The following is a 20,584-nucleotide window of genomic DNA, read 5'->3' as shown; positions in this document are numbered from 1 at the left end:
TGCTTGAGCAAAGCACAATATCTAAGATTGTTGCTGTCTTGAAAGCAGATTTTGCAGATACGATTTTTGGATCTTTCTGTTGGAGACAACCCACTTTGAAGACTACACACATTCCTCAATTAAGTGGCATTGTTGGTCCAGCTTATTAGAGTTGACATTATTCTGTGTCCTGGACCCTAAAATGCCATTGGTATGTATTATGGTGGCTCAATGCTGGTTAATGCCATCAATGAATAATTTAATGTGGTGTTATACTTCACCATCCATATTGATAGTCTCTTTAATATGCAGCATGCAGTTATCACTCCTCACCAGATGTGTGGTTCCAGTATGTGGCACAGTGGAGGTTGTCTTCCTCTTCAGATGAGCTGCTTGGATAAGTAGAACCAAGAGGTTTATGTGGAACAAAATCACCAGCACATTAGTTAGACTGATTTAGAGCCAAAGCAGCATTTGTGGAAAGAAACAGTTAATGTGTCAGGTTAGTAATCTCTCTAGAATGCTGGTCTGTTGTACGTAAGCACAGAACACCGACTTCTTGTCAAATCTCTACCATTAAAAGGGAAATTGCAAATCCAAAATGAGCGGAGAGAGCAACGAAAGGAAATGATTACTTATTGAATTAGGTGTGGGTTCAAGCCAAAAGTGAGGGAAATTAATTTGTAATGTTAGTTGTAACAGGGAAGGTACGTTAATTAAAATACAAGAGGTGGTTTACTTGTGCTTAAAAGAATCACGTTCTTTTCCCATTGGGCTCTCTCTTTCTCTTTTGGCAATTTGTTGGTAGCTTAAGACGGATGAGTGGCAGCCTTGCACGTGATAAGGAACAGCAAAAGTTTCCTGCTGCCAACTATACACAGCATACAGATCTCTTCGATGCAAGCTCTAAAACCACATTTCCACCCATCATTGCCACTGCACTCAGTCCTGTTAACTGGCCTACAGGGACAGAGATGGAGGCCAACATTATAAGACATCAGTTGTTTTTCTGACAGGTCCTACTGCAAGGTATGATGCACTGCAGGTCTTGGTATCTTGAGCAGTGTATAAAACTGAAGGAACTCAGTGTATTAGGAAATGTCTATGGAGGAAGTGGAAGTTGATACTTTGGGTTGAGACCCTCTCGATCTTGAACCTTGCTTGTTTACTTCCCTCCATAGATGCTGCCTGATGCTAACACATTGTGGTGGGGGAAATGGGGAATTTTCTTAACACTCTCCATATGTATGTTTTATCTTTTTCATAAGATGAGATTTGCCTGACAACATTGCTTTAAATAATTGATCATGTTCTGTTGTCTGAGAATTTAAAAAACAGAACCACAATTGCGCAACATCTAGATTCCTTTAATGTTAAAAAAAAATTATCCTTTTTATGATGAGAAAAATCCCTCCAAGGAATTTTGGAAGACAAGTGGAATGATTGCACCCCCACCCCCCCAAGTCCATTATCGCTGAGTTTATAGCTGAAAGATCTCGTCTTTTCCATAAAAGTATAAAGGGTTTCTTTCCCCCTCTGACTCAACAGTGTGTAATAATTATTGCTTGGGTGTAAACATATTGATGTTTATACAGAAGAGATTTATTCTGGAGATACAGTGTAATATGTCATGTTATTGGTTGATGAGAAGGGGACTACTCCCAGTGACTTTAAAACCTCCTCAGACTGCTCATCAAAAACCTACAGGTATTGATTGAAATAATGGGAGATTTGTTGCAGAGCTGTAGTGGAATACAGCACAGAAACAGGCTCTTTAGCTCTGTGTGTGTGTGTGTGGTTTTTTTTGCACTGATCGTTTTGGTGATTGTTCATCGTACAGTGTGTCTTGGGCATCTGAAACCTGGCAGAGCTCATCCCTCTCCAGGTTTTTGGAGGGCTGGATTCGAACTCGGGAGCATTCACTTCAAAGTCCGGTGCTGATGCCACTACGCCACCAACCAGCCTAATCACTGTGTTTATCTGGGCCAAATACTTATATCCATATAACCATATAACAATCACAGCACGGAAACAGGCCATCTTGGCCCTCCTAGTCCGTGCCGAACCCTTAATCTCACCTAGTCCCACCTACCCACACTCAGCCCATAACCCTCCACTCCTTTCCTGTCCATATACCTATCCAATTTTACCTTAAATGACACAACTGAACTGGCCTCTACTACTTCTACAGGAAGCTCATTCCACACAGCTATCACTCTTTGAGTAAAGAAATACCCCCTCGTGTTTCCCTTAAACTTCTGCCCCCTAACTCTCAAATCATGTCCTCTAGTTTGAATCTCCCCTACTCTCAATGGAAACAGCCTGTTCACGTCAACTCTATCTATCCCTCTCAAAATTTTAAATACCTCGATCAAATCCCCCCTCAATCTTCTACGCTCCAATGAATAGAGACCTAACTTGTTCAACCTTTCTCTGTAACTTAATTGCTGAAACCCAGGTAACATCCTAGTAAATCGTCTCTGCACTCTCTCTAATTTATTGATATCTTTCCTATAATTCGGTGACCAGAACTGCACACAATATTCCAAATTTGGCCTTACCAATGCCTTGTACAACTTTAGCATTACATCCCAACGTCTGTACTCAGTGCTTTGATTTATAAAGGCCAGCGTTCCAAAAGCCCTCTTCACCACCCTATCTACATGAGACTCCACTTTCAGGGAACTACGCACAGTTATTCCTAGATCTCTCTGTTCCTCTGCATTCCTCAATGCCCTACCATTTACTCTGTATGTTCTATTTGGATTATTCCTGCCAAAATGTAGAACCTCACACTTCTCAGCATTAAACTCCATCTGCCAACGTTCAGCCCATTCTTCTAACCGGCATAAATCTCCCTGCAAGCTTTGAAAATCCACCTCATTATCCACAACACCTCCTACCTTAGTATCATCGGCATACTTACTAATCCAATTTACCACACCATCATCCAGATCATTTATGTATATTACAAACAACATTGGGCCCAAAACAGATCCCTGAGGCACCCCGCTAGTCACCGGCCTCCATCCCGATAAACAATTATCCACCACTACTCTCTGACATCTCCCATCTAGCCACTGTTGAATCCATTTTATTACTCCAGCATTAATACCTAACGACTGAACCTTCTTAACTAACCTTCCATGTGGAATTTTGTCAAAGGCTTTGCTGAAGTCCATATAGACTACATCCACTGCCTTACCCTCGTCAACATTCCTCGTAACTTCTTCAAAAAATTCAATAAGGTTTGTCAAACATGACCACGCACAAATCCATGCTGGCTACTTCTAATCAGATCCTGTCTATCCAGATAATTATAAATACTATCTCTAAGAATACTTTCCATTAATTTACCCACCACTGATGTCAAACTGACAGGTCTATGATTGCTAGGCTTCCTTCTAGAACCCTTTTTAAACAATGGAACCACATGAGCAATACGCCAATCCTCCGGCACAATCCCCGTTTCTAATGACATATTAAAGATCTCCGTCAGAGCTCCTGCTATTTCTACACAAACTTCCCTCAAGGTCCTGGGGAATATCCTGTCAGGACCCGGAGATTTATCCACTTTTAAATTTCTTAAAAGTGCCAGTACCTCCACCTCTTTAATTGTCATAGGTTCCATAACTTCCTTACTTGTTTCCCACACCTTAGACAATTCAATATCCTTGTCTGTACCAGTCCCATATGAAACACTTGGTCCATACCCTTCTACACCATGGCAATCCAAGTGCTCATCCATAAGCTTGAAAGTGGAGAGAGTACCTGCCACCTCAGGCATTGCATTGCAGATTGTGGGCACCTGCCAGGTAGGGGAAAAATACTTCCTCCATTCCTTCTAAACTTCTTACACATCACCTTTAAATCTACAATCTCTAGCCACAGACACCTTTACCGTGGGGAAAATGATTTTTAATTTTGGCCATATTTATTGCTATTCTAATTTTATATATCTCTATCAGGTCTACCCTCAGCCTCTTCTGTGCCAAGGAAAACAAACCTAGAGTGTTGTCTTTTTTGTTACTGAAGTAGTCTAATTCAGACAACAACTTGGGGAATCCCTTCTGCACTCTGTTCATTGCAGTAATTTCTTTTGTAGATTCAAACTTCTATAGAACAAACATTTATAGATGCATAGTGGAGAGTATACTAACCGTTTGCATCACAGCCTCATGCTCTGGAATGGAAAAAATCTACAGGAAGTAGTGAATGAAAGTCCTTCTCATAATTGAGTACATTTACATGGAGTACTGCCTCAACATCATAACATCATCAAAGACCCTCCTGCCCACTTCCACCACCCCCCACCCCCGGCCTCCAGGTTGTGCCCTCTTACTATTACCATCCTGCAGCAGGAGGTTCAGAAGCACCAGCAGGTTCAGGAACAGTTATTATCCTATAATCATCAGGCTCCTGAACCAGCGTGAATAACTTCAATTACCACTATTCTGAATTGATTCTATGCTCTACAGACTCACTTTCAAGGACTCTTTACAACTCGTGTTCTCAGTATCTTTTATTTGCACAGTTTGTCTTTTGCACATTGATTGTCATTCTTTGTCTGTTTAAGTATGTTTTTTGTAAAATTCTATTGTATTTATTGTTTTTACCTGTATATGCCTGCAAGAAAATTAATCTTAAGGTAACATAGAACAATACAGCACAGTACAGACCCTTTGGCCCACAATGCTGTGCGAACCCTTAAACCCTGCCTCCCATATAACCTTAAATTCCTGCATATACCTGTCTAGTAGTCTTTTAAATTTCACTGGTGTTTCCACTTCCACCACTGACTCAGGCAGTGCATTCCACACACCAACCACTCTCTGAGTGAAAAAACCTTCCTGTAATATCCCCCTTGAACTTTCCACCCCTTACCTTAAAGCCATGTCCTCTTGTATTGAGCAGTGGTGCCCTGGGGAAGAGGCGCTGGCTGTCCACTCTTATCTGTTCTTAATATCTTGTATACCTCTGTCATGTCTCCTCTATTCCTCCTCCTCTCTAACATATGGTAACATATACATACTTTGATAATATGTTTACTTTGAACTTGTTTCCTATATTATAGTGACTATAACTGCGCACATTAATCAAGCTGTTGTTCTAACCGATATTTCATTAAGTTTTACCTAGAACTCCCTGCTCTTATTCTAATGACGGCATGCCTTCTTTGCCATCTAATCTAGATGTGCTTGATTACTTTTGGGGAACTTTAGGCATAACAACTAAGGTTCCTTTTAGGACATAGCCATTTATGATATATGTCCTACCCTTATTTGACCTCTCAAAAAGAAAAGAAAATCTCCCCTAAACAATCAACAAAAGCAAAATCTAATACTTGTGTGGGCCTGGTATGTTGAGTCTCAGCAACTTTTGTGCTCAAGAATCCTTAATGTAGTAGAGTATCAAACATAAAGGAACATTTCCTACCTCAATATGTTCCCTGTCTTCTAGTTTAGAATGTTTGGACTTGTACATGTTGCTGTTATATTGTTTACTGGTGTTGGTAATGGAGGTTTGATTTATTGTGTTCTCTAGAAGCCAGTGGTTTAACATTTACTACAAATTGTATGGAATGCTCATTAAAAGAATGTTTCTTTCTGAACAGGTACTCCCAGGGCGTTGACATCTTCCTGTCGCATTGTCATTAGGAGAGCGCTGGGGAAGTTTCGTCTTAATCTGATCCAAACACTGCCTATACCAGACACAGTCAAAATCTTCCTGTTACATGACGATACTTGAAGGAAGATTACATTTTACTGCTCTGCATGATTTCTGTTGGACTGAAGCTTCACTATGCTTATCTGGGGCTGGACTATCATTGGAAATTCAGGTTTCTGCCTCACTTGACTGATGTAATGTATCTTGGAGAGTGAGTTGTTGATTTGCTATTCTTCATTAGCCAGGTCAAAAGATTTATCCTGTTAAGGTTCTTGGAGTGCAATATCACTGGCATTTGTAAGAAGAACAGAAATCTCGAAGAAATGATTATGTCCTCCATCAACAACAGTGTTTACCAATTATAGACAACATGTAATATCCAGTACCTCTTAGTGAATTTAAGGTATCAATAGACCTTTGTAAAAGTATGTAGGTTAATCAAACTCTCTAATGCTGTACTTGACATCAACTAAACACTCCAATGGATTCCTATTTTTCATTGACAATATTGTGTCTCTCCAGAAATATTCAGTAGGTAATACCTGACAGAACAGGCAGAATAGTTTTGTTTGACAGGAGCAGATGTATTAACTGTAACATTAGCTGTCTTTCAGCTATTGTACATTTAGATTAATCCCAATTCATTTTACAAGAAGTTCTTGGAGATACAAAATGGTATAGATATAATTAATTATGAAATTGATGGTACCTTGTTTGGCATCCTCTTGAAATATTTTACAAATTCACTATTCAAAATTGGTCAACACACTCCTTATTCTCTGAGGGCTTTGGTTTGAAGCTAGGCACAAGGAATGGGATAAACAGGTCTAACAGGTACAATACAGTAAGTTTCATCTTTCTTTATATTAAGTACTTACAGGATGTAACTGAATTGGCAAGGCCAGCATTTATCTGCTTGCATGGTTTGGGTCCTAGTTCGATTTTTGAGGGGATTTGCTGTTTGTGCTGAATTTTTAGAATTTTTATATTTTGGCATGTCGGCTGCCTTGGTCAAACTTGCTGGACAAGGGTCCATTAATGAGTTCCTCTTCTAAATCATTGCATTGCTTGTTCAGAATTAGTTACCATTTGCATAACAGGGACTTGGGAGAGCAGTGTGTACTTTTATCAGGTGCACACATCGCAACTAGATGCTCTAGGTGTTGGATGGACTAACAGTGGACTTGTCCATTAGATGTTCCGTGGATACAAGGTTGCAATGGCTTTTTCTGAAAACACTGAGCATGGCCCCTTACAAAACTGAGTTATTGTCAAACATTAGTTCCTTTCCAAGTTAATCTGTAATTGCATCTCTTAATGTGCTCTGGTTCGTTCTTTACTGCAGTATTTCCTTGATTTACAAGGAGATATTGGAACAAGATCTAGAAAGTTAACAAAAAAGCATTTTTCCAAATTTTGTTTAAAGATGAAAATATGGGTGGCACTACAAAACTCAAGAAAATTTGATCAAACCAGTCTAAGCTCATAATATACATTAATGAATTATTTAATTAAGTTAAAATGTAAGATAATGAAGCAAATGTACTTTTATAGGCTCTGCACCAAGTATTAGTAGTAGTAATAATGATGCTGGCTTTGAATGTTGAGTAGGTAGAGTCAGAGATGAGAGGCAGAGCTGTTACTGGAGCTTATACAATGGTAGTGATGAATCTGAGCTCGATGGACTTTGTGGCATTGATGGCAAGGCTCTTCCGAGTGACTTTTCCTAAGTAGCTGAAGAGCAAGACTTAAGGCTCCAATAGAAATCTGAATAGCTTTCCTTTTTCTTCAGATATCCTTCCTTACAGCTATCATGTGGCCACACTTGTTAGCATTTTCCTGTTTGAGGGTGGTTATTGTGTGCTTCTTGTGGAAGAATGTCTCTGAAGTCCTTTTCATAGAGAGCTGTATCAGTGGTGTTTTTGTGTTGATGGCTTCTTGTTCCTCAAGCTGCAATTGATCCTCTTTTTAAGTTCTTCAAGAGGAAATTCCATTGTTTGCCATGTCACATTGATCTACTTTAAACTCAGCATTATTTGCAGTCTTGACAGGATCTTCTCAGACTTTTCAGGTTCATAAATCCACACTGACCATAATATCCTCCATATATTGCAATATTACTGAAGCTCATTATGGGCTACATCGAAGGTAGTGGTAGCAGCCTGGTGGTGTAGGGAATTGGGTTCATGGGGCCAGTAAAGGGGACAGAAGACACCATCTATGTGTAGATTTTTAACCATTTGTCAACAAAATAAAGACAGACACTAAAGCATTCGAGTTACACAGATACTGGATGGTTAGTATGACACAATTACAGCTCGGGGTGTCAAAGTTTGGAGTTCAGTCCCAGTGTCCTCTGTAAAGAGTCTCTGTATGTCCTCCCTGTGGATTGCCTAGGTTTTCTCTGGGTGCTTTGGTTTCCTCCCACATTTCAAAGATGTACCAGGTAGGCTAATTGGTCATTATAAATTGTCCTGTGATTAGGTTAGGGTTGAATCAGGGTTGCTGGGCGGTGCGGCTTGAAGGGCCTTATGGTCAGTGTGGATTTATGAACCTGAAAAATCCGAGAAGATCCTGTCAAGACTGCAAATAATGCTGAGTTTAAAGCAGATCTGTGTTGTGTCTCTGAATAAAATAAATACTAAATTGTGTGTACTGCCCTCTATCTGCAGCACACATCTAAACTTTCTGTGGCACTGTTTATGCGATCCATAGTCTATTGGTGACCAAGAGAGAGTGAGAGCTCCACACAAGCTACATTTATACGCCAGCAGTACTTTGAAGCCAGTACTGTGGCACCAGAAGCAGCCAATGGAAGGGTTGCAGCATTCTTCAAACCGGCCGATGGTTAACTAAAACACAGTTAACCCTTCACATGACTTTCCACCCTTCAAAGGACATGTGACTGCCGACCATCAGGGTAGTATACTTCTTGTGGATGCCCCAATATGCTATATATAAGAGGTAAAACTATACATGTAATACCCAATGGGGCCAATTGTCGCCCTCAGTCCACCAACTTCCTAGTGCTCCAAAAGCCCACCAGTTCCCTCCACCCCTGGGTATAGTAGCCATGGAACTGTCCCACATTTTCATAACCTAATTCATTGACTGCTAGATGTGGTCAGTCAAGTGAGTAATATTCCCTGACTCATCTGGAACGTAGATGCAGCACTCTCAGCCAATAACAGCACAGGTATCGTCCCTTTCTGCAAGCAAATAATCTAAGGCCATTTGATTCAGCAACACAACTGTCCATTTAGCTACCATTTCGGCTGGTACTTGGGTTAGCACATCCTTTGCCTGCTTGAACATTAGAGTCTCCATGGAAGAGGCCATGACTATCTTTTCCTGGGATAGCCTGGCCATACCATACTGGGTGAAGGCTATCATCCAGTCCCTTTTTGCTTTTGAAACGCCTTTTACTACACTGACCATCATGGGCAGGATGTGCATCCAGGTCACTATGATCCTGGATAGCAGCAGCCATACCACCCAGTGAGGAGCCATGAGCAGGCCTGGGAGCTGCATATGCAGTAAGTATTATTCAGTGTCCAGGGAGTGCCCACCTTCACAGCACCATCTGGTGTAGATACAGTCGTCCCAGGATACTGTTCCTGCTCACACTTGCTATATCCCACTGACTGATTGGACCTGTGCTCATAAGATCGCCTACACCAACATTATTTTTCCTTGTTGACTGAGTTGGGACCTTTCAATTAGATGAATCATAAGCAGGGAAATGCCAGTACTTAAACACCTGCCCCGCTGGGGTTACCATGAGGTGAGTTGGTTAGAATGGACTACACCCTACTTGCTTCCTCAAAACAAAATGATGGAGAAGGTAGACAAGTTCCTCCCAACAGTCCCTTTCCTTTTCATCAAAGGGATTGGTATAGGTGGTACCCCTTCCACTGTATGAATTGGAGTATTCCTATGTTTCCAGTAATCCGAAATGTTAGTGCGATTTGCGTATTTGTTCCTCCACGTGTTATAGGGGTCCCACACCACTGTCGTCGGTGTCTGCCACTCTGCCATTCTGCAATGTAGGGAGACGCACATTCATTCCCTCCTGATTGGTTGTAGGATGTTTAAACATAAAGCAGTCTTGTTAGCAAAATGAACAACTTTTAGGATTCTCGCTGAATATGTCAATCTCCTAAAAATATCAATTCCAAATTCCCAATTTAACTGTCCACTAATGAGTAATTTCCCCAGATGTCCAATAGACATCTCTTATCTGGAATAGAGGTGTACAGATTTCCATCCCCTTAACCCAGATTTCACATGGCTACTGTGGAATCTGGGTCTCTCTCTAAAATGAAACCATAGAAAGAAACAAACTAAAAACACAGACAAGACAGAACAAAATCTATGCTTGTACTTTTCTTCCTTCAGAACCTTCCCAAGTAACTGCAACAAGTGAAAAATTTAACACATTTGTCAAATAACAAAGGGAAAGAAAAGATGACTGGGTGAGGACCCCTGACAAATTAACACACTCACACAACCGCTTAAAGGAACAACCTCTGTGCAAATGAGCTCCTGCAAATTCACTTCAGGGTGGTGAAATATTTCAATATGTCACCTTTTCTGCTGATGCATAAGATTAATTCAAACTTCGAATATCGATTTGAGCAAACACATGACAACCTTTGCATTCGCACTTGCTCTCAAGTGATATTACATGTGCCACACCTTGTGTAACAATCAAAACATACAAACCATTCATACTAAGCCATTTCAGAAAATGACTCGCTCTTAAGCGTTAAGCCATTAACAAAATCTTAGCCACCTATGTTGTTTTAATGAAGCATCCCACCATGGTTGTGGCAAGTCCACAGTCCTCTGGCCAGTCACCGCCACCATCATATACACTGACCAAAGTCCACTGGCAAATGGCCTTACCTTTCCTCTACTGTACTTCACTCCTCCCAGGATTTCAAATCCCATTCAAGAAAGGAGAGGTACCTAACCTTAACAGCCACTGTCACTTGATCCCATAGAGATTTATGATCCCCTTAGGAAGTGGGTGGTATGCTCAATGGGTTACTTATTGCATCTTGGGTCAACAGCCCCTCCTGCCCCCAGATGACAATCTCTCTATTAGATAAAGTCACTCTACCACCTCCTGTATCCCATATCCTCAATAGCCACATGGCCAGAGGCTTTTGTCTATCTACAAGCTGATAGACTGTCTTAGCCAGGATCTGTGCTGACCAATTATTTTCTCCTCTGGCGATACAGTACTGATTCAAAGCTTCCACCTTGTTTTTAAGACTTTCTAATTCCTGCTTGTTCTATGAAATTTTCTCACATTGTTCCTTTACGATGGCAGCCAGCAGCCAAAAAGCTCCTCTGTGGCACCCCTTCCTAAATGGGAACTCTACTTTGTTCAGCACAGGCACCATGTGGTGTCCTGTTTTTACCCCTCAGTTGTCCAACTTGTCTGACAAGTCCACCAGCATACTGTGGTCTGGCAGTGTGTTGGCAAGACGTCGGAATCCTGCACAGTTATCATCCACCCCAGGATTTGGCATTCCTCACACGGGATGGGAGGCAGGGAGGGGTTGGTTTTCTTACTTTCACTTTTAAAGATTTTAAACATTTTAATCTGCTTGATCACTGAATCCTTGCCAACTATGTCAATTGTTGCAAGGACTTAAGTTTGCAGATTTGATAAAGGCAACGATGGGTAAGTTTTTAACTATTTATCAACAAAACAGACAAATCAAAATGTTCAAGTTACACAGATCAACCCACAAAATGCTGGAGGAATGCAGCAGGTTAGGCAGCATCTATGGAAATGAATAAATAGTTAAAGTTTTGGACTGACAGTTTTTCAAGACTTTGCTCAGATCGTCTTTCTGCAGCACAGTTCCAGACTTTCTGCAGCACTGTTCATGTGCTCCACGTTTAATCAGAGATCCAGAGAGTGAGGGCTCCACATATGCAACGTTTATATACTGGTGATACTTTGCTGAAAGCTAGTTCTGTGGTGCCAGAAGTAACCAATGGAAGGGCTGCAGTGTTCTTCAAAGGATAGCTAATGCGACGGCAGCGGTTTTTGATCGGTAGATAGGATAGTGTTGTGTTAACCCTTCACAGTACACCTGGTCCAGTGGTGTAATAAAGGAGAGGTATAAGGAGGTACAAAAGCTAATGTAGATGTTGTCAGCCATGTTCTGCTTATTCAGGACTTCCAGACTCCTAGAGAGCCTCATCTGCACCAGGGTACCAAGCTGCAGCTCCTCAGCGAACGTGTTAAGAAACTGGAGCTGCAGCTCGATGACGTTTGGGGAAACTGAGAAGGTGATAGATAAGAGCTTACAGGGAGGTGGCTGGTTCTTAGTTGCAGGAGGCAGGTACCTGGGTGACTGTCAGGAGAGGGAAAGGAAATGGGCTGTCAGTGCAGAGTGCCCCTGTGGCCATTCCCTTCAATATAAATATACTTCGGATACTGTTGTGAGGAATGACTTAACGGGAAGCCACAGTGATTGGGTCTGTGGCATTGTGTCTGGCGCAGTGGTTCAGAAGGAACGTGAGGAGAAGAGGACTGTAGGAGTAAGTGGATTTAGTGAGCTTGGTAAAAAAACTGAAAATCAGCTTCTCCAGGGTAGTAATCTCTGGATTAATGCCTGTGCCACATGCCAGTCAGGGTAAAAATAGAATGATTTGGCAGAGGAACTGGTGCAAGGGGCAGGTTTTCAGATTTCTGATCATTGGGATCTCTTCTGGTGAAGGTATGACCTGTACAAAAGGATCGGTTACACCTGAACCTGGGGGTGAGGGGTGGGGGAACCAATATTCAAGCTAGAACTGATGGGGAGTGTTTAAACTGATTTGGCAGGGGGACGGGAAACTGAGTGACGGGGTAGTTGATATAAAGCAGATGCAGGGTGTAGTGAGACTGTCAGGAAGGACAGGATAGGGTCAAATTGCAATCAGTGGAATGAGTTGCAGTATAACAGGGACAAATTGAAAATGGTAATGAATACTCTTCTGAAGGTGTTACTTGAATCCATATAGAATACAAAATAAAGTAGATGATCTTATAGAGCAGTTAGTGATTCCCACAACATCATATCTGCCAGTTTTCTGAGTCTTGGAAGAAGATTGTAGTTGGAATCAAAGGATGCACATTATATTGAAAGGATTGGTAGTGGTGTGGCTCTGTTAGTTTTAAAAAAATGAAATCAAATCCTTAGAAGGAGGTGACATAGTATTGAAAGATGTAGAATCATTGTAAGTAGAATTAAGGAACTGCAAGGGTAAAAAGACCCAGATGGGATTTATATACAGGCCTCCAAACAGTAGCCAGGATGTGAACTACCAGATGGGATTTATATACAGGCCTCCAAACAGTAGCCAGGATGTGAACTACAAATTACAACATGTGATAGAAAATGTATGTCAAATGGACAATGTTCTGATAAACATGGGGAATTTCAATATGAAGCTGGACTGGGAAAATCGGGTTGGTACTGGTTCCCAAGGGGGCAATTTATAGAATTTCTATGTAATGTCTTTTTAGAGCAACTTATGGTTGAGCCCTCCAGAGGATGCGCTATTCTGGATTGGGTGTTATGTAATGGATCGAATTTGATTAGGGAGCTTAAGGTAAAGGAACCCTAAGGAGACAGTGATCATACTATGATAGAATTCACCCTGCAATTTGAGAAGGAGAAGCTAAAGTCAGATGAATCAGTATTGTGGTGGAGTAAAGTGACTGCAGGTGACTAGTAGTGTTCCACAAGGGTCGGTATTGGGACCGCTTCTTTTTATGTTGTATGTCAATGATTTGGATAACAAAATTGATGGCTTCATGGCCAAGTTGATGGATGATACTAAGATAGGTGCAGGGTCAGGTAGCGTTGAGGAACCAGGGAGTCTGGAGAAGGACTCAGAAATAGGAGAATGGGCAAAGAAGTGGCTGATGGCATATATAGTTGTGAAATGTATGGTCATGCAAGCATATAATATTTTCTAAATAGAGAAAATTTAAAAAAAATCTGAGGTGCAAAGGGACTAGGTAGTCCTCATGCAGGATTCCTATGAGGTTAACTTGTAGGTTGAGTTGGTGGTGAGGAAGGCAAATGCAATGTAAGTATTCATTTCAAGAGGAATAGGATACAAAAACAAGGATGTAATGTTGGGACTTAGTAAAGCACTGGTGAGGCCTTACTCGGAGTATTGTGATCAGTTTTGGGTCCCTTATCTAAGAAAGGATGTGCTGACGGAGAGGGTTCAGAGGAGGTTCATGAGAATGTTCCTGGGAATGAAAGGGTTATCATATGAGCATTTGATTCCTCTGGACCTGTACTTGCTGAAATTTACACAAATGAGGGGGGCTCTCATTGAAACCTATCCAGTGATGAAAGCCTAAATAGAGTGGATTTGGAGAGGATGTCTAGGACCAGAGAGCACAACCTCAGAATAGTCTATTCTGAAGATGCAGAGGAATTTCTTTAGCCAGAGGGTGATGAATTTGTGGAATTCTCTGCCGCAGGTAGCTGGCCTGGTTACTGAGAGTATTTAAAGCGGATGTTGACAGATTCTTGATAAGTCAGGGCATGAAAGGTTACAAGGAGAAGTCAGGAGAATGGGGTTGAAAGGGAATTGGATCAGCCATGATCTCATGGTGGAGCACACCCAATGGGCTGTGGACTAATTTTCATCCAATGTTTTATGATCTTATGGACTTGTGACACTTGGAAACACATACTATATTATTGATATTTTGCTGATTATTTGAAATTTGATTACCACCCTGCCTGTTCTAGTGGAAAACCAGGATGGAAAGCAAGGTAAACGCTTAATGCTGTAGTTTTGGTGTGGCACAGGTGGTAGAGTTGTTGCTTTACATCTCCTGTGACTGTATGGGTTTTCTCCAGGGGCTCCAATGTCTTCCTATGTTCACAAACCTGGTGGGTTAATTGACTGATGTAAAATTGCCCCTGGAGTGTAGATGAGTGGTAGAACCTTGGGGGTGGGGTGGATTGTGGAAAATCAAAATGAGATATGGTAGGATTAGTGTTTGATGGTTGTTATGGAATCAGTGAGTTGGAGAATCTATTTCGGTGCTGCATCTCTTTGTGACTAAACATAGATGAAGGATGAAACAATACTGAAATACATCTGAAATGTTAAAGTGATGATCTTCCTTGCCAGACACAGCTCTGCAGACAGGCTCTTGAATTGTGTGCTAGTCATTGTGACTTTGAATGTGCCACATGGTGACCAGAGCTGTGCTTGTAATGGTTCTTTATTCAGCACAGGTGGACAGTGACCTGGTGGGAGAATTTCCTGAAAAAACTCTCTATAGAATCAACATGAACTCAACTATATTGGAAGTATATATACTCTTTGAGCACAGAAGTATCAGCAGGTGACTAAATACTTGAGTTTTGATAGTTCGCTTCAACATTCTGGGTGTAGGCAGATATTGTAGCTCGGCAGAAATGAGCCTTTACAGTGGGAGCATGTTTCAACTAACAAGATATTTCTGACTAGTCAATCACACAAAATGGTTATCTTTTATTAATGCCCTGTGAAATGTCTCTCTCTTAGCATACAGTGGTGTTTATTAATATATCTGTGTCCTAGATTGAAGAGGGATTCTTGTTTGTATTAACTGGCTGCTACCTATGTAACTCCTGAAAGATGCCTGATGCCTAACGCTTTGTAACAACCAGTGAATAGGCAGCTGTTGCCAGAGCCAGTCAGAAAGTGGCCTTGTCATTGCTGGCAGCAACCACATGGCACATTGTGGAACATTCAGCCCAGTGTGTTTGGTGTGCAATACTTTGAAGTCTTTTAAGTTTCTGGTTGAATATATCATCTCTGGTTTAAAATTGTGTTTTGTCAATTTTGATCACATTTACTCTCAGTTGGTGGCAATGGGCACATTGATTATTGGGTTGGAGTTGAAAATTGTTATTAGGTGTGATAAATTAGCTGGGATTGAAAATATTCACATAGAAGTAGGCAAAGTTTATTAATGATCATGCAGGGTTGAACCATTGTTACATCTTTTGACAAAGTTTTTTTTTTAAAATAAGGAGCTCTCCCTCAGAAATGGCATACTTAACAACTTTGGATTGCCACCACCTTAGGAAGACATGAAGATACAGGTGTCACCCAGCTGTTGTTTAGTGACTGGTGTTGCAGTCAGGAATGAGCTACTAGATTGCTAGGGGTTGGGTACAACACACAGGAATGGGTTACACCAGGATTTTACTTCAGTATTTAAAAAGTAAAACACAGCCTATCATGTCAGCCCACTGGTCCCTTTGAGCTGCATTAATATAAAGTGCCACAGTTTTCAGGCCGTGTAAAAATTTCCTACTCAGAGCAATGGCTTGTGCAGCTATATTAAAAAAAATAGAGGGAACATTGGTGTCGGCGCAATGGTTTGATGGAATAAACATCTGTTCAATATTTGTGTTTAAGTATGATTTTTAAAAAGGGTACCTTTTCTTCATTCAGCATTTCCTTCTAAACAGCTTCATCACCTTCCTCTTTCCATTGCCCCATGTTATGTTGGATTTGAGGGTATATTTTAGCAAGCCAATAAGCATAAAGGAAGGTGATCCTTCAGAGGTTGACATTAGTTTTTTTTCCCCACATTATAAGTATGTACATGTAGGTACACAACAGGGCAGTTGTTGACAGTGTGAGAAGGACAATGGACAACAATAGGTCTGAAGAGTAACATTAGCTCAAACGTGGGGATGAATTGATTGCACAGTCTTGCTCAGCAATGGAGAATTCTATGATTTAAATAAATAAACAGTTACCTTTGCTAGTCCCTTCCAGTTAATACTAACAGTGTTTATCAGTGGGTTCTTCTCATTGTACTGTTGGTGTGGCGTTCAGTTGTGTTACTTAATCTTTTTGTGTTTCTAAAATATGGCTAATTGATCATTTCTTAATAAATTGTGCATTGATTCTATATTGTAAAATAATTAAATTCTGTGTTCAGTTTTGTGCATTTAGAAGCACTTTATCCTATACACCGGAGTATATGATTGTTTTGGCAAGTTGATGTATCATACAAATTGGTATCTTTGTGCTGATATGTGTGCTATTTAATTCATTAAAGATCGCAATTGTTGGAAATTTATTGTTCTTTGTACTCTTTATTTAGAGAACAGAGTGTGACTGCAAGCTTGCATTGCAGTTGAATGAGGAGCCAAGACATTTGAACATTGCCTACCTAGCTCATTGACGTAACTGCAGTACATAAACAAAGCCAGATTTTTGTCCAAAACAAGAAGGTATTATTTTTACTACGCTCCACTGAAGGATGGATATGGTGCTGATGTATGTGAATCTTTGTGCTGAAGATCACCAGAGTCACGATCAATACACTGCGATAATTATGGACTACAATGACACATTTTCTTTCCTTAATATGACAGATACATCCTGTACTTCTCCGTGGACTGTCACCTTGTCGTGGTGGAGAAGCTTGTGTGGTCCTGAGATCCCAAGAGCGATGCCATCTGGAGCTTTGCTCCCGGTAGGGTCACCCATAGCGGTAAGGTCGAGCGTGAGGTCCCTGACAAAGAACAATCCAACCAAAACCTCAAAAGTGGAACAGGCGGACAAAATTACTTGGAACTCAGTGGCTGTGAAGGTGGATGAAGGCTGCAACAAATCCATCAGCTCTAATTATCGTGGTTTCCATGCCATTGGAATCAGTTGGTTGATTTGTGAAGTATCGTGTGCTTCTTAGAGTGCAACATCAAGTACACGTTAAACAAATACACACACAGGCGTCTTCGCTCTGTGGAAACGGAACAAAGACCATCATCCTTGACCTTGAGGGATAGCCATGACATCCTGTAGCAATTATCCTCCTTTCTCGGATCTATCAAAACAAATAATTTATATCATCAAAGCCTTTTTGTGGGAAGGCTATTGTTAAGTTTGTTAATTGGTAAGCTATCTGTTGATTTTTCAGGTTGGTATAACACAACTCTAGATTGTTCTTCAGCAACTGTTTCTGGTGGACCAATTATCTGCCAGCCTATCTGTCCTTGAATCGCAGTTGTATAAAGCCAAGCAGAAAAAGACATTTTTCATTTCCTCATTTGATCATACTTCATTTTCAGTAAGTATCGATTTTTTTTTTACAATATTCTCCAAATATGTATTTGGCAGACAGAAGAACTTGATGAAAATTTAAATATTTTCAGAAAATAAATGCTACAGTCTGAGCAATCTTTAAAAATAATGAAGATGTTTTAGAGATGGTCTATTAATACCTTTTTGGGCTCTGAAGTCAGTCTTAGTAGGCCGGTTTCTTTGTTAGGTGCCCATTGCCACTCTCTTTGCTTGGAATTCACTAGCAGGTCCACTTCCTGCCTGACAAACTTCAGATTTCATGGCATAGTGAGCTCTACTGGGTGTCAATGACCAAAGTACTGCGTAGAGGCTCTGCCCTTCAATTAATTGTTACCAGGACAGCATAATGGTTTTTACCAGGACCTCCTACATGTCGTAAAAAGTGAGTAGGTGTAGTAAAAAGTGAGTTCAAGCTGAAGCTTTGAGGACATTTCAGGTTACTCCTCTCCACAGTTCTCAAACTTGTTCCAGGAATTTACAAAGTGGAACAAGAAATACATGTTGGCCACTGATACAAGCAAACTATCCATTATCTGTTTACAGCAGTCTCATTTAATTCTTCCTACATTCCATCACGACTCCCAAGATTCCACCACACACCTGTGCACCAACTGACCTGTGTAAATTGCCTCTACCTAGTCCACGTCTTTGGGATGTGAGTGGAAAGTGAAGCACCTGCACGGTCATGTGTACTGTACACATTCAACACAGATGGCGTCCGAGTCAGGATTGAACTCTGCACTCTGGAGCTGTGAGGCAGTAGCTTGATGTTGCACCACTATACAGCCAAAGACTCGTGATTTCTCAGGCCCTTGCCACCTGTTGACCTCCCAAAAAAAGGCAGATTTCTGGGTACAAGGAGAATACTAGCACAGAAAGATAAACTACAGTAATAAGAAGACTTGGTAGCTTTAAATTCCTTGATATCAATACATCAGAGGATCTGTCCTGGAACCAGCACATAACTGTTGTCAAAAAGAAGGCACAGCAGTACCTCTACTTTCTTAGAAGTGTGCATAGATTCTGTGTTTCACCAAGAATCCTGACAAATATCTATAGAAACACAGTGGAGGTTGTTCTAACTGGTTGCATAATAATCTGGTATGGAAGCACCAATGCCCAAGACCAGAAAAGGCCAAGAAAGTAGTGGATACAAGCCATCACAGGCAAAGCCCTCCTCACCATTGAATGCATTTACAGTACACGGAGCACTGCCAAAAGAAAGCAGTATTCACTATCGCAGACCCCCACCATCCAGTCCATACTCTGCTTGCTACTACCATCTTCAGCAGCTTTTGGGTGGGTTCCATATCACCAGGTTCAGGAACAGTCATTACCCTACAACCACCCGGCTCCTAAACTGCCGTGGATGATTCTATTCACTACTATTCTGAACCGATTCCACAACATACAGACTCTCTTTCAAGGACTCTTTACAACTCATGCTCCCAGTATTATTTTTATTTTGCACTCTGTCTTTTGCACATTGGCGTTTGTCAGCCTTTGCCTGTTCATGTATAGTTTTTCTTTTGTAAAATTCTATTGTATTTCTTACTTCCCCTGTAAATGTCTACTAGGGCATGAATCTCAAGGTATTGTATGGTAACATATATGTACTTAGATAAACTTACTTTGAACTTCAAAAAGATCCAGAATGTGAAAATATATATTTTTTTGATTTTGTTGCAATTTCTTTCACTTACAGTATATTCAAAGGTATTATCATCAATTTGACAAGTCAATTAGTACCTTATAATTCTCTGATCTGGGTGTGTGGGTGTGTTCTGACCATGTATTGACTACAAGAGTTTTTTTAAAATTGAAGGTTTGGTTTTTTTTCCCAGCACAGTAAGCCAAAGAGAGGAGCTCTCAGAATGGCCAGGCCTGATGCTAGCAGCACCACCTGTTTGTGAGTAAATGTTCTGAATCTACATGAGGAGCAAGAATGCTTGTATTTAAATATGACAAGCACATAGCTAGCTGTGGTAATGGTGCCCAAATGATTTACTTATTTTCCTAATCTGTAATAGCCTGTGGCAGGTTCTGTGATCTTCAGTGCTATTAATGTAATGAATCCTATTTCAGTGATTTTGTAGAGAACAAGATGTAATCATTAGGAATCTCCCATTTCAAGGGGTCCGAAATCCAACATAGAAACCATTTATTTAACTCAGAGTTAACATACTTAAAATCATCTGGGGTTCTGTCTCATGTTGTTCCTGGTAATAATATTGGGATAAATTATATTACTCCAAGGATCTGTCTGTGTTGACAGAACTTCAATGTGGCATAGCCAACAGTCCTTGAACAGCTGGCACCAAAAATATCCTTAGTGATACTGAACCTGAATGTGGAGCCATGAGACACTGTATCCCTGAAATACAACACTTTCCCCTCCCTCTCCAATTAGCTGCTCTCTCTTTTTCCTGATTACTTGCATTTAGTCCCACCCAGATCTACTTGAAGGCTATTGGATTTAAATGGTGAGGATGGGGTCAATTTAACATAAATTTGTCCTGAAGGTTTTGCCTGTACTTTGTTACAATAAAAGTTAGACCAAAAATGAATTTGAACAGCTTTCATCTTCCATTAATCAGCCAGTGCAAAACAGATGAAGTACATGTGGAAGTCAGTGTAAAAAGGGAGACAAAACTGGATGCAAAATACTCAACAAGCAAATATTTCATCTCAACTCTGCTTGCGTTGACCCTCCATTTAAAAAGGTGGATTCTTAAACATTTGAGCAAAAGCTTGCTGCCGTTGTTTACAAATCTTTTATTGAGCTACAATACCTGATTAACTTTGC

The 20,584-nt window shown here is 40.7% G+C and overlaps 1 protein-coding gene across 2 annotated transcripts in view; it reads left to right on the top strand.

Annotated features, from left to right (window-relative positions):
- Nucleotides 1–16,761, top strand: part of asb1 (ankyrin repeat and SOCS box containing 1) — a 47,037-nt gene extending 30,276 nt beyond the window's left edge. For both annotated transcript variants that reach the window (XM_059967117.1, XM_059967116.1), the window contains one exon: nt 5,594–16,761. In XM_059967117.1, the coding sequence (XP_059823100.1) occupies nt 5,594–5,727 (134 nt within the window). In that variant the 3' untranslated portion in view covers nt 5,728–16,761. The remainder of the gene's footprint in view (nt 1–5,593) is intronic.
- The last annotated feature ends 3,823 nt before the right edge of the window (nt 16,762–20,584 follow it).

This window comes from Hypanus sabinus, chromosome 4 (assembly GCF_030144855.1).
Source record: "Hypanus sabinus isolate sHypSab1 chromosome 4, sHypSab1.hap1, whole genome shotgun sequence".
NCBI classification, from domain to species: domain Eukaryota; kingdom Metazoa; phylum Chordata; class Chondrichthyes; order Myliobatiformes; family Dasyatidae; genus Hypanus; species Hypanus sabinus.
The sequence above is the reverse complement of the archived record's forward strand: the minus strand, read 5'-3'. Positions and strand labels throughout refer to the sequence as shown.